This window comes from Equus caballus, chromosome 23 (genome assembly GCF_041296265.1).
Source record: "Equus caballus isolate H_3958 breed thoroughbred chromosome 23, TB-T2T, whole genome shotgun sequence".
NCBI classification, from domain to species: domain Eukaryota; kingdom Metazoa; phylum Chordata; class Mammalia; order Perissodactyla; family Equidae; genus Equus; species Equus caballus.
In genome coordinates this window covers 39,851,003-39,866,284 of record NC_091706.1, presented here as the reverse complement: position 1 = coordinate 39,866,284, position 15,282 = coordinate 39,851,003, and the positions used below count along the sequence as shown (strand labels likewise).

Below are 15,282 nucleotides of genomic sequence, written 5' to 3'. Positions count from 1 at the left end.
TACTTTCTGTCTCCATAGATTTGCCTTTTCTTGACATTTTACATAAATGGAATCATACAATATGTGGTCTTTTGTGTCTGGCTTCTTTCACTTAGCATAATATTTTTGACGTGCATCCATGTTGAAGCATATTTTCTCCTCAAAGGAAATTTTAGAATCAGCTTGTCAAGCAAAGTTTTAAAAAATTTCCTTCAACCAGGTGGGAGGGCCTTTGCTCAACATAGCCTTTTAAACCCTCTTACTTGATTCCTTTATCTTCTGAAGCATTTTTGGAGAATTATTTTATATTTAGAACATTTCTGAATGTAATAAAACCACGTGAAAGTACAAAAGTACTTTTTTGGATAAAAACGTTTATTTTTCAGGATTCCATGAAGATATTGAAATGTAGGATCAGAAGCACAACTCATTGAGAAGACAGAAGGGAAACTAATCAAAGAACATTCTACATGATCATAGTTGTATTCAGTGGGGTTTAGTTTTGTCTTTTTGTTTTCTTTTGTTTTACTTCTCTTTTGCCTTAGCTTGTATTCTGAAAATAAGTACTTTACACATTTTCTGGCTATTATTATAAGAGGTATAAACAATATTTTATTTTGACTATAATGACAGCTCTTTGGACCAAGGTGATATATATGACAACCTCTTATCTGGAACATGATGAGGAAGCAAGAAGAAATACTTAAAGACAAAAGAATCAAGTAATTATGACAAGGCCATGTTCTGAAAGTCATGCAACATACTCATAGGAAGCCCCTGACTTTCAGGTCCTCATTAGGAACTTATGTGTTTTTATTTTATACAAGGTTCTAACAAACTTTGTTCTCTTACTGCCACTAGACAATTAAAAGCACTAGATCATCGAGAGAGAATGAGAGGGAGAGTGAGAAGAAAGGGAAGTCAGGGGAGTTTGTTGCTTAGAAGAGGATTTACTGCTAAAAGTGAAACATAACAGCTTGATAGAGGAGGAGACAGAAAGTGGACAGAGGCCTGGGACCACCTGGTAAACTCTGACAGCACTGCTGCATTACAGCACAGGAGAGCTAATGATGACTCTATGTCTTTATGAAAAGAAGTTTCCTCCAAAGAAGGATATATAACAACAAACTAAATTCATAAATAAATAAGCAATCAAGCAACATCGATTTGCTATATTCAGTTATGAAGGCAGCAGTATATTATAGCTTTTAGACAAGTGTCTATTAAAATAGTAGAATTCTTTTGTAAGTTTTCTTGCTTAAAGGAGTATATTTCAGTTCTCTGGAAAATGCACTTAAATATGAACAGCTGATTCCTCAATATTGCTGAAAATGTAGTGTTTCTGGTTTTTAGTTGTTGTTTTTATTTTTTGGCCTATTCTCATCAACTGACAAAAATTAAAGTGCTAGACTAATTTTTGGTAGATTGTAGCTCTATTTGTAACCAGGTATTATAACATTTAAAGTACATTCTGTGAGGAAGTTATTGACTATTGTTGGAATAAGTTACATTTGTAATAAACTAAACGTGTTATATAAAACATATTTTTCTATCACTAAATAAACAACATGACTTTTTATCTGAAAATAAATATTAAGGAAGATTGGTTTTATTGAGAGAACATTGGATTAGCAGTCCAGAGAAGGAAATTCAGTTCTAGTCCTGCCAACAACTCATTCTACAAACTTGCATGTACCTCATAACCTTTTTGGGCTACAGTTTCTTCATCTAAGAGGTAAAGGAAATACCCAGTACATACTAGAACTACAGGCAGTGGCAAGTTACCTAACCATTCTTACCACCAGTTTCCTCATCTGGAAAAATGGGGATATTAGGTAATACCTGCCAAACAGACTGTTATAAGAAGCAAATGACTCAATAACGAGTAAGGGTAGCTTTTAGGAATACTATATTAATGTCTGTAGAAATCTTGTCTTTTTCTCTTGAAACATATTTTTACCTTTCTAGGCTTCAAGATTTATAGAAATGTATTTCTGATTGACACTATGTAGAACTGCTGCTACTCTTCCCATATAAGCATCTTCTCCCCCAACAACCACAGGCATGTTAGGAAGATGCTCTATATACATAAGTTCTTTTTAGTCTCATAAAAAATATAAACCCATGATGTAGGTACTGTTCTTATCCCCATTTTACAGATGGGAAAATGGAAACTTAAGACATGCTGTAACTTGTCTGAGGTCACAGGGCTGGGAAGAGACAGATGGAGCCACATCTGGAAAACAGCAGGAGGCCAGGCTGACCAAAACTGGGAAGGGCCACAACAGAAAATGAGGTTGTCCTGGGGCATGGAGCTGATACGGAGGGCCTGGAAAGCTGAGCAGAGCGTTTATACTTGGTGTGGCAGAAAACAGAAGCATTGGATGTTTTCGAGCAGGGGAGCAATAGGAGCAGGATTGACATTTTAAAATAACCAATCTTACAGTTTTATGTCTATTTTCTAGGCAAATAATAGTAACTAACTTTTTTTGAACCTTTATTAAAGCTCTGCCCTACGACCTTTGCATGTATTTGTTCATTTAATCCTTACAAAAATCCTTTAAGGTGAGTACTGTCATTTGCCTCATTTTACTGCTAAGAAAACTGAGGCACAGAGAGATACAAGAATTCACCAAAAGCCACACAGCTTGTGAGTGGTGGAACCAGGCTTCAAATGCAGACAGTCTGGCCCCAGTGTCTACAGTATTAACTTCTGGGCCATAATGCTTTTGTTAATAGACATATATCACAGGCTAGATATATAAGGCTAGCATTGGACTATTGCAGTAGCCAAGGTCTGAGGTGATAAGGACTTGGATTTCAGGGGAGGCAGCAAGAATAGAGAAAAGGGTGTATTTCGAAAGAAAAGTTGGTGGAATTTCTGAACTAACTAGGTACTTGGAGGATTAAGAAGAGGAGTAAGTTGAAGATGAAACCAAAGTTTTCATTCCTCTGGGAGAATCATGGAGCCTCTGAGGAATACAAGGAATAGGCGGGGCGCTGGTTTAGAGGAAATGATCTCAGTGTAGGGCGTGTTGAATTCAGGGTAGTGCCAGGAATGCAAGTCAGCTCTCTGCAGCTGGCATTGCTCCAGTGAGTAGATGGGGCTTTAGATAGAGAGGTGGAGATCTTCAGCAAGGAGAAATTTTGAAGTCAGGAAAACAGGTGAACTCTCCAAGAAAGAGAGAGGGAAGAAAGTGAAGGAAAAAGGCTCTAAGTCTAGGTAACCCCTGGGGATAGGAGACAAGAAGGAAAAGCAAGACAAAGGGGATAATACATACCAATGCCTGCAGTACATCAGTCCCTTGCAAATATGCCATCTTATTTAGCAGAACAACCCTGTAGGCTAGCTATGTTGCTCCTAGAGATAGAGAAATTGAAGTCAAGAGATTTAGAGGATTTGCCCACAATCACATAGCAAGTAAGTGACAGAATTGGAATTTGAACCCAGCCTATGTGACTCCAAACTCTGTCTCTTTCCATAAGCCAAAAGATGTGGAAAGGTGAACATGCCTGGCCTGGTTGAGGACTGGGGTGGCTGGGGTCTTGGGGAAGACTGGCAGGACGTGAACCCTAAGAGGTAAATTGGAATAGGGTTTTTAAAGGCCATGTCACGTCTGGGAGTTAAAGAACCAACGAAAGTTTTTAAGCAGGAAAGTACCATGAGGTCACTTTTGAGACAGGAATCTAAGTATAAAGAGAGCAGTATAAAAAACGGATTGAAGGAGAAGAAACTAGGAAGAGAGAACACAGATTGGCAGTAATGCAGTGCTTTTGTTGATGGATAGTGATGATCTGAGCTGGAGCTGGAGCAGGGACAGCAGGAAGGAGACTGGATTCAACAGACATGCAGAGAGATTTTGGTAAGACTTGGCGATCCTTCTTCCAGTGGAGATGCCTAGAATACAGCTGGAAATATGATCTACCACTGAGTAGAACTCCAGGATGGAACTTTAGAGCTCTGATGTCATCAGCAAGAGGTTGTAGTTGAAGCCTGGAAAGTGATGATATCACCAGGATCTAAGACCAAGAGGAGATGGCTTAAAAGGAAATTCTGGGAAAAGTAAACAAAGATAGGACTTGAAGGACCTTCTCTGGAACAGGCTCTAGTGCTCTTCTGTTCTTAGGAGTTGCCTTTTCCCTTTGTTTCTCATTGTGGAAGGGGAGCAGGTCTTGACCTTTCAGAACTTGCTTAGCTTTCTGTTCTGCTCCCACCTTGAGAACAGATATTAGTTTCCTTATAGAGCCATAGGCTAGCTCTCTTTTCTCCCAGGGCCATTGGCCTAGAGCCCCAAACCCACATTTGTGCAAGAGGGTAGGGGAGTCCACATCTCAAGAAATGTTTAGAAAGTTGTCTGAAGGCCATGGTCATTGTTTGGATGTGGTGGTTGTTCCCAGTTCTCTGAGGAATTAGATATGGCAATGAGGAAGAGGTCACAGGGGCCTTGGGAAGCTCACAATCAGAGAGCAGTGGTCACTGAAATCGCTATAGGGATGGGGGCATGCAATGCTGGTGAGAAATTGGAGACAGTGAGTGTAGAGGCTCTTTCAAAGAGATTTAAACAGAATAATTCAGGTCAATCTGTACCCCAGGTCAATTTAGAGTTCATTATGCAGTGTCATTCTAAGATTCTTGCATTAATTATACAGAAAGGTAAAGACTTTTCAGATGGTAATCACATACCCTGTCCACTTCATCCCTACTTTCCATGTTGACTTGATTACTGCAAGTGTTCTTAGACTGCAAGTTTGGGTTTTGGAACAGGCAAACCTGGGTCTGAATCCCAGATCTGCAATTTAATAACTGTGACCACAGGGAAAAATTGCTCAAATTCTGATCCTTAGTTTACTTAACTGTAAACTGAGATAAAACCTTCTGTGGCAGGTATTATTACTGGATTGCTCAACTTCCATTCCAGTCCCTTATAGTGTGCTTGCCTGTAAACAGAGGCTGGAAAGCCAAAGGCAAATTTCCCAGATTCCCTTGCAGCTGGGTTTCACATCTGACCTACTTCTGCCAACCAGGCATGTTTGAAGGAGACTTGAGAGGTAAACATGAGCAGTGTAAAGCTTCAGGAAGACATTGGGTCTTCTTGTAACCACTGTAGTGAAAGTGACTGGTATTTTAGGAGTGGTGGAGGTGGAGTTTCAGTATTTGGTCCTGAGCATCCGTGGTAGAAGGCAGTGGCTGTGGGGTACACCTAAAAGAGTCCCATGTTCTGGCTGAGCATTTCTCTTAGCTATGTTGCTCCTGATAGGGTAGAATTCAAATTAACTTTCATGGCTCTCCCAGAAAATCTTAAGCTGCCAAATACCCTGCAATAATTCTTTTTCTGTTTAAACTACTTAGTTGGGGGGCCGGCCCCGTGACCAAGGGGTTAAGTTCGCGTGCTCAGCTTCAGTGGCCCTGGGTTTCACCAGTTCGGATCCTGGGCGTGGACATGGCACTGCTCATCAAGCCACGCTGAGGTGGCATCCCACAGGCCACAACTAGAAGGACCCACAACTAAAAATATACACCAGGGGGCTTCGTACCAGCGGGGTGGGGAGAAAAAGGAAAAATAAAATCTTTAAACTACTAGTCAGAGTGGCTTCCATTGTCTTCAACTCATAGACCAACCTCATAGGACTTGGGGAGAAAGCCAACATGTGTAAAATAGTACTGCACTTAGAACATGGTGGGCCACATTATTACTATTATTAGTGTGTCAGCTGCCACAATAAAGTGAGAAACAAGCATCTTGCAATTTCTTAAGAATTTTCTGATTTTATTTTTTGAAGCATATCTTGGTTCTAAGATTCTCGGGTGTAAGTGTAGAATAGCGGCCTTAGCTTTGTGCACAGTTAAGATTGACATAGTAGAATATAACTATCAAACTAAGAAATAAGTACTCTTTAAAATGAGAAAATCCAGGATAAAAGAAAATACCCTTATTGTTTCTATTAAAGTTCTGAAATTGTCTTCAACTTCAGTTAATAGTGCTTATAATATACCAGACACTGTTAGAAGCTGTGTCTTTAAGGAATTTTAGATAATAGTTGAGAAGGTCATTGGTCTTTTGTTCTTTCCCAGGCTCTGTTCATCTTGTTGGCATCTTCTGCTCTTCTTGGGGAAAGTCCATATATTTTGGAATCCATAACTTAATATAAAGGGTTTTTGCCAAACCAGAATTCTTATTTTTTCCTTAGGGTGATCTTATTGTTTACATACATCTGAGAGTAAGAATGTATTTAATTGTGTTATAATCTTTATTGGAAGATATGTAAAAAGATGCTATAACCAAAGCTTTTAATCTTCTGAATAATACTATAATTTTGTTTACATTAAATTATTTTCATGTCACTGATTTAAAAAAAATGGGCTTTTTTTTCAGCTTCAATTTACTACTCATTTCTCCTTCTAGATTCTTCCCAAACTACTTAACGGATGTTGAGCACTTAAAATACCTATAGAGCAAGTTAAAGTTAAATGCCACTTGTCACAGCTTTCATTATGGTTGCTTTATTTTAACGATCTCAGTTTATGTTTTGTTTACCTGAAATTCTGATTTTGTTTTTAGTTTAAGGTATCAATAATATCTCTGTTAATTTAACAAAGCCATAGACAAATATAAAATATTCTCATTTCTGATAAAAACAAAACTCTTTTGTGGCAGGACACATAGAATAACTTTTTGGCATTGCACAATTAAGCAAATGAAAAGATAACTTTTCTATTGCATGTGAATATATTATGAATAAATTAAAAGACTGTTGGAAACCAAAAACACAGAAGTAAACTGGTTTTTTCTCAAAGTTGGCCTAATTATTTCTCAAAAATAGGAAAGTCTCCAAATAAAAACATTGCCTTCTTTGTTCTCTGAAAATATTTTATATGTTCAAGTGAAATTTAATCATTTTATTATTGTATTAAGGGGAAACTTGTATTAAGTGGTCTGTGGGCCTTTACAAAATTGTGCTCCCTGAAACTCAAGAGATTGACAAATTACTGAGATCAGTAATTTTGTGGCTACCCTTAATATTTTTTAAACAAGGAAATTGAAGAATTAAAATACACAGGAAAGGGCAGATGTAACAGCTTTATGAATGTGATTTCTCCTACTATGTACAATTATTTTTAGTAAGCTGGCTTCTGTTTATTATATTCTCCAAAATAAATTGTGGTTCTGTAATTGTTAAACTAGTATCAGATACGCCTATAAGATCATCAGAGTCTGAACTCATAATCAGGAACGTTTTAATTTCAAATTGTTCTGTAAAGCAATATCAAAAGTAACAGAGATAGGAAAATTATTATTGTAAAAAGGTCTAAAGTTCTTTTAAAATAGGACAAAATTTTATATTTATGATTTGGGTTAAAGACTGTTAAGGAAACTGTACATGTTCTCTTGTGCTCTTATTTGTTATTAGTGTCAATATTTGGGAAAGAAGTGTAAAACTGAATGTACATTTAGTTAAATAATGCCTATTATTGGCAAATTAATAATTATATTCATATAATTATCACTTCATGGCTATTGAAAAAGTTTGGTAATAAAATTTATTAATTAATTTGAACTTTAAAATGTATTTGGCTCTAGACCTCTGACTTTAAACACAATTTTATGAAGTATGGGGTAATTAATAATTTTAATTGATAATTAACATTACAGCACAATGCTGTCCTTCGTCAGGAGTTTTTGGCCATCGAGACAGTCTGCAGAGATCTTTTTTTTTTAACTCTAGACTCAGAGTTTATTGCAGATACTCAATCTGGCTGATTTTTACAATTTATCTGTGATATATGGAGATGATTGCTTCTATTCTAATCAATAGGAGAGTAGAGAGCCAGAATATAAGATTTGTTCATAATCATTTCTTAAAATAAACTTAAATTTTAGAATAGTTTTAGATTTATGGAAAACAAGTACAGAGTTCCTGAATACCCTACGCTTAGCATACTCTGCAGTTAATATCTTACATTACCATAGTACAGTTGCCACAACTAAGAAACAAACATTGGTATATTACTATTAAATAAAATTCATATTCAAATTTCATTAGTTTTCCCCTAATTATTCTGTCCCAGAATTCCATCTAGGATGCCACATTACATTTAGTCTTCTTGTCTCCTTTGCTTGCTATGGAATGTGACAGTTTCTCAGAAGTTCCATGTTTTTGATGACCTTGAGAGTTTTGAGGAATACTGGTCAGGTATTTTGTAAATTGTCCCTCAGTTTGGGTTTGTCTCCTGGTTAGATTGGGTTTATGGGTTTTGGGGTGGAAGAACACAGCAGCGAAGTTCCCTTCTCATCACATTATATCAAGGGTACATGCTATCAACATGTCTCATCACTGATGATGTTAACCTTGCTCACTTAGTCAAGGTAGTGTTTGCCAGGTTTCTCCACTGTAATGTTCCTTCCCCCTCCCTCCCCTTACCCTCTCATACTCTACTCCTTGGAAGCAAGTAACTAAGTAAAGCCCACCATTAAGGGGTGAGAATTAAACCCTACCTCCTTGAAGGTGGCAGGGGAGTATATACACAAATGATTTTGAATTCTTTACAGGATATTTGTCTCCTCCATTTATATCAGTATGGACTCATGGATATTTATTTTACACTTTGGGTTGCAATCCAATACTGTATTGTATATTTTGCTGCTCAAATTGTCCCAAATTTGGCCATTGGGAGCTCTTTTGGGTTGGCTCCTGTGTCCCTTTGACATACTCCATCATTTTTTTTTTTTTTTGAGCATTTCTTTCTGGCACTACAAGATATTCTAGCTCATTTCCTGTCCCAGTCTTAGGTCAGCCATTTCTCCAAGGACTCTGAATCCTTTCATTGGAGAGTAGAAGTAGAAACCAAAATCTGGGTGCTGAGTGTGCTCATTGCTACAAGGGTGTCATCACCTCTATGCCCTCTCAGTGGACAGAGCTAGGAAATATAGGTACTTACACTAACCCATGTATACATCCATATCTATAATTTTATCTTTGTCCACCTGTATCTGTAATAAGCTAAACACAATTCCATACTGATGTCACTGACTCTAATCCAATACAACATGGTTCATTCTAGTCTTTTCCCCTTGCTTTTTTGTAATCTCCCTCTCTAATAGTAAGAAGCCTGACTCCAACCATCTGCCATCTATTTATTTGTTTGTTCATCTCCAGTTTACATGTAAATCAGTTTCAGAATTGTTAACGTGTACCCCGTTAGAAATAACTTTACCAATCCTTTTGTCTTTAGTTTTATAGTTTCCAGTCAAAATATCATTTTCCAAAGTTAGATCAGTTCCTTTTCCTCCACTTCCTTCAGTGAAGTTATGTCATACATTTATAGATTATTTTGTCACAGTCCACATTCCATCCTATGGATCCCCTGACCTTCTGGCTGATTTGTAAAATTTGCGTACAGTAAGGTTCACTTTTTGTGCTGTAAAGTTTTAAAGGTTTATACAAATGCAGAATGTCATGTACCCACCACGATAGTACCAACAGATTAGTTCTACCACCCTTAGAAAACCTCCTGTTCACAATCTTTTGAGAGTTCCCAGAAGATCAGTTTTCAGACTTATATTTCAGCTTGGTCCTTGTTGGGAAAGAACCTAGGTGGTGAGTTCTTTCATCTCAGGCAGTGGTTCTCAATCCTAGCCGCACACCAGAATTACCTGGCAACCTTTAAAAAATACTGATGACTGGTCCCACCTCCAGATCCTGGTTCCATCATCCCTCCTGGTTCAATTAGTCTAAGGTATAGGCCTGGGCATTGGGACTTTGAAAAACTCCCCAGATGCTCATAATGTTCTGCTAAGTTTCAGAACTACTGATCTTGGGTTCATCTGTGTCATGATTGGATTAGATGGCTTTTGATAACAACACACATAATTAATTGATGCATCTACATTACTTTGGGGGGATACTATGAACTGTCAGGTAAGTTTTTTGAGTAAGTAATATGGCAAGGATGAATTTCACATGCTAAATGATCATGTATGCAAAAACACTATTTTTTATTCTCTAACTGAACTCAAAATGAATTTTAATTGCTACTGCTGAGGGCAAATTTAATTTTGACAAGTCAAAGTGACTCAATTACTTCTAGTTTAAAACTTACTTCTTTGTGGATAGAGTTAAATTCAGCTTGACTTCCTCCCTTTCTCTGTCCATTTTTTCCTGGACCAGTCTAGGTTTGGGTCCAGGTGATCTCAGATGGCATAGGCATCGAGGAGTATCTGGTTGGAGGAGGTTTTTCTGCCATTGTTTTCTGTTTCATCACCCTGGATAATGTCAGGTGATTTGCTCTGAGGGCCTTTGACAATGTTTCAGGCTGGCTTGACCATTACTTCTGTGCTCTGGGGTGCTGCTGATCCTCTGAGATCTAGCCACCTTCCTCACCCAGCCCTTGGCTGATAGTCTCTACCCAAGTGTCTGTTATGAGGACACCAGGCCCTAGGCTTTGGTGACTCTCTGGTAAGCCACCTGCTTTAAATTCTCAGCTACCTTCTTTGCCCCTCTCCAGGTTGACATGGGAACCTTGCAGACTTTCTCCACACCCCTTGGCAGCTGAGAGAGACTGGGTTGGCCTCTCTCAAGCCTGCTCTAAGCCTGGATCTGCCCTGCAACCATTTGTGCTCTACTTTAGCTGCCTCTCCTAGAAGTGCTGTCTGTCTGGGGATCTCTAAATCCCAAGACCACCACATCCCCTGGGGCTTCAACCCCCAAGAGGGACCAAGGAGCCAAACCCCATATTTATATCTAAAATCTCACATTCCTCTCCCAGTTCCTTCCCACAGCAGAAAGAAGGCATGTAGAGAAAACTGAGTCACACTTTTACTCATTCTTCCACATCCTATGGTTTGCATCATTCATTCTATACTTGCTATCCTCTATGCTTTGCTAATGATACACAGTGCCAAGATTTTAGAATTTAAAAAACAACAACTTTTCTTTCTCAAGAATCTGACTTTCTCAAAATAATGGGCTTGGGCTTTCAGACTATTGCTTCTGTTGTGTGTTTTCTAAAAATCCATTCAAACATCCAGTCTCCTTCTTTGTTCTGGGCTGTATCTGCTTTCTGCTCCAAAGCAGTGAAAGGCACTGATTAAAGTGGTGAAGGACTTGAGCCAACAAGAAAATTGTAGGGAAAAAAAAAAAAATCTCTATTAATGTTTCAAAATAATACCCCTCTACCATCATATCATGGTATGATATGGACCTGATACTCCAAATTAATTTCAACTTGGAGTTGAATGGATTTGGAGGGAAAAATGATTAGAATACAAGTTGTGAAAAAGGCCAATAACATGTACCTGCATTTAAAGGCACATAGGTCTTGCGTCATATATGATATAATAGACTGGACATATAATTTAGGTTTGGATAAAAGCTCCAAACCAGGTGCATTCAAGAACTCAGGATGCAGAAAAAGAATATTGCATGTATTCTGTACATATTCTAGGAAAATTTCACCGCCAAAGTGGCAGTTGGGGATAGCTGTCCAGAGAGACTTTAGTCAAAGTCTGTTGAAATTAAAAAAAAAAAAAAAGATGAATCAAAGTGATTGAAGATGAAAATCCACTGGAAAAGCAGAATATCAGCTGTGCTCAGATGCACAGGTGAGTAACCACACTTTTCATTTGTTTTGTCCTCAGCTGGAAAGGCAGCTAACAATGCAGAATGAAATGAGGGAAAGACAAATGGCCATGCAGATTGCTTGGTCCCGGGAATTTCTCAAATATTTTGGAACATTTTTTGGCATTGCAGCCATCTCTTTAACAGCTGGGTATGTTTGCTATTTACTTTGAAATTTTCTCAAATAATTTATTTCTTTCTGTCTTTGCCATTATCACATTAAGTTGATCAAGATAGGACTTCATCCAACTAGAGTATATGTAAACAAAGTAACCTCATAGCTTAGTCCTTGGAGGTAACTCCGTAGAACCAAGGTAGTAGTAGTTAATTCTGCCCTTTTTTTCCTGTTTTGATATTTGCTCTCCATCTTTAAAAAACTGAAGTATAATTGACATGCAGTATTATATTTGTTTCAGGTGTACAGTGATTCGGTATTTTTATACGTTAAAGATGACCATCATGATATGTCTGGTTACTATCTGTCACCACACAAAGTTATTACAATATTGTTACTATATTCTCTATGCTGTACATTACATCTCTGTGACTTATTTATTTTATAACTGGCATTTTGTACCTCTTAATCCCCTTCACCTATTTAGCTCACCCCCTACACCCCTCCCCTCTGGCAAACACCAGATTGTTCTCTGTATCTATGAGTCTGTTTCTGTTTTATTTTGTTTGTTCGTTTTATTTTTTACCCATCACATATAAGTGAAATCATATGGTTAATTCTGCCTTTAGTTTCTTAGATTTCTTCTGTCCTTTTCTCCATTTTTATAAGTTGAGAGGACTGACTTGACAAGATAGAAGGAAGCCTCTACAAATTTATCTCCACAATCCCTAAGGGGTAGATATCAATACTTAACCATTTTTAAAATGAGTAATCTGAGCCTCAACATCAAATAAACATGAGCAAGTCAAAGATCATGCCCTTGAAAATTGCAGAATCTGGTGAGGGGTTATGGCTAAGGAGATTCTATTTCCAGATAAAACTCAAATGAATTATGTAACTTCTGAAATGGAGGACATTCTTCCAAAAAGGAAGTAAATTTTTTTTCATCAAGTGTGGAGATTTGTATTTATAGGTTATTCTTGATATTCATTCTTTTTTGTTCTTGAACCAGAGCACTAAAAAGGAAGAAGCCAGCCTTTCTCTTCCCTATTGTTCCATTAGGCTTTGTCCTTACCTACCAGTATGATTTGGGCTATGGAACTCTTCTACAAAGAATGAAAGGTAAGTCTTTGATAAACCAGAGTCTCTATTTCTGATTCATTTTCTGGTTTAAGGATCCCTTCCATATGACCCCTTGACTTATGAAGATTCTGACAAGACCTTCTCCCTGAGCCTCCAATGACCGACATTTCTGCTCCCTCTCACACAGTGGTATGTTTGAGCCAGCTCATACCAGCTCACAACAACTGATTGTCAAATTTTCAGGAATTTTGTAAGCTGGCTGTTAAATGCAGTCCTTATTAAAAATTAAATTATATAAACTTACAATTAAATTACAAAAAATAAATAACATTAAATTATATTTTAAAAAACTTGTAATAAATACTCAGAACTTATTAGTTTCTAATTATTTTACTATTATCTATATGCTTAAGTTATCTATCTTTATATTCTTAAGTATATCTATTGTATTTGTAGGGTAGAAATGTGGGTATAATATACAGACACAATAAAATACAGATACAACTTTGACTTCAGTCACATCCCATTGGTAGCTTGACGTTGGTCATGGTGGGAGTATTTACACCTGTGGAATCCCCAAATTCCAAATCAAGGCTTGACTTACTATTTTGTTGATTGTCTAGACCATGGTTTGGCAAACTAAGCCCTGTGGATTGGCCATATGTTTTTGGAAATAAACTTTTATTGGAACACAGACATGCCCATTCATTTATGAATTGTCTATTTTCCCATTACCATGACAGAGCCAAGTCATTGCAACAGAGACATAAGACCCCACAAGCTTAAAATATTTACTGTCTGGCCCTTTAAGAAAATTTGCCAACGCATAGTCTAGACTTAAGGAAGTGCTAAAGAAAATGTTAATAATGCAAATTATGCTTAAAAGTTTGTTGTGTCTGTAGCCATTACATTGTGAATAACATAAAAAAATGAGGAAATATTCTTCCAACATTTAAAAATTATCTGATTCAGCAAAGTTATTCACACCATTCTCAAACAAGTTAAAGTTCCAACATATGTCATTGTTTCACTTTTGTCCTACTCACTAATGTAAATGAAAACACCAACCATCATTCATGTTGGAATTATATTCTCTCATCAGCTGCAGCTATAGATTGGCTCTGGACAAGAGTTCAGCAAAAATCAATGAAAACATTCTGTGAGAATCAATTTGCTATATGGAATTTATGATAAAGTATATTTATAAATTGTGTGTACATATATTTTATATAAGTAAAATTTATAATAAACTTAGGTACATAATAAACTTACATACTTTTTTGTTTCCGAAGAGCTAGTTGTTAAATATTTATCAGCACCATGCTGCTCTCATAGAACTCTGGCTCTTATTGCCCTAGAAAATAGCGCAGCTGCCACTCAAGCTATTCCTGTCCCAGGAAGATAAATTTTTCCATTAGTCTAGGATACCCATGTCCTCCAAATTCCCACCACTTCTCTGGGAGCTACACTCTCATGAGGATCCCTGTGTCCCTACTTCTCAAGCCTTCAACCCAGAGCATATTGCAAACAGTACTTTCCCAAGCCTTTTTTTTTTTGCCATCCTGATCTCTCCTGGGCAGTGGGCCCATCACTATCCCTAAAGCTCTGTTTGTTATGGGAAAGGAGGAGGTGCAGTCTCCTCTGCAGGTATTGGGAAGTAGGAAGTAGAACATCTCATTCCCAGGCCTAGGGAGATGAAGGGTTATATATTCTTAAAAGTTCTCGTTTGAAAATGGAAACATACTTTCCACATAGAAACTATGCTAAAATGTCCTTTGGAGTCAGGCATTATTGATATCATAGTTCAGCTATATTGCAGGCTAAACAGTTTTTTGTTGATGGCCTAGAAACTGATGTATAGCATTATTACTATGGGAAAGTGTATTCTAAATTCAAAAACCCTGTTCTACAAGTTAACTGTTGGAGTACAATCTCACTTTAAGCTGTAAACTAACTGTACACAACTGATTTACTAATGTTAAAACTCATTTCAATAACCTGCTCAGTTTCACATTACTCATCTGCTTAAGAACTCATTAATCTTAGCTCACCTATGTCTCGTTGTTTATCTGGACATTAGAATTCAGTGCGCCCCATAAAAGTTAATATGTAGTATTAAGAAATTTCAACTCTATTATATAGCATTCACTTGAACATATTACTAATGGAGAGCAAATTTATTTTCTAGGAGCATTTTGATTATATATTTCTGAAGTAGTTTTATTACAGGTCCATCAGAGTTTACAGAATATAAAATTTTAAACTTTCAAGCACCTTGTGGGAATTTCCTGTTAAAAAAATACAACTTTAGAATACACCAGGAAACTTGCCATATTAGAAAGTTTAGGTTATAACACTGAGCCCTGTTAACTAGTGATAACCCCAAAATACAATCCTTGTTTGACTGAATTTATCATGAGGCATTCTGTAAACACATACAGAGAATTTGCCATGTGCGAGGCATCCTCACATTGAAACATGTGGTCTGT

The 15,282-nt window shown here is 37.2% G+C and overlaps 1 protein-coding gene across 8 annotated transcripts in view; it reads left to right on the top strand.

Moving 5' to 3' along the window:
* The window catches only part of PLGRKT (plasminogen receptor with a C-terminal lysine), a 40,479-nt gene that overhangs the window by 23,936 nt on the left and 1,261 nt on the right, over positions 1–15,282 (top strand). For all 8 annotated transcript variants that reach the window (XM_005604990.4, XM_005604989.4, XM_070248289.1 and 5 more), the window contains 2 exons: positions 11,616–11,746; positions 12,723–12,832. In XM_005604990.4, the coding sequence (XP_005605047.1) occupies positions 11,616–11,746; positions 12,723–12,832 (241 nt within the window). The remainder of the gene's footprint in view (positions 1–11,615; positions 11,747–12,722; positions 12,833–15,282) is intronic.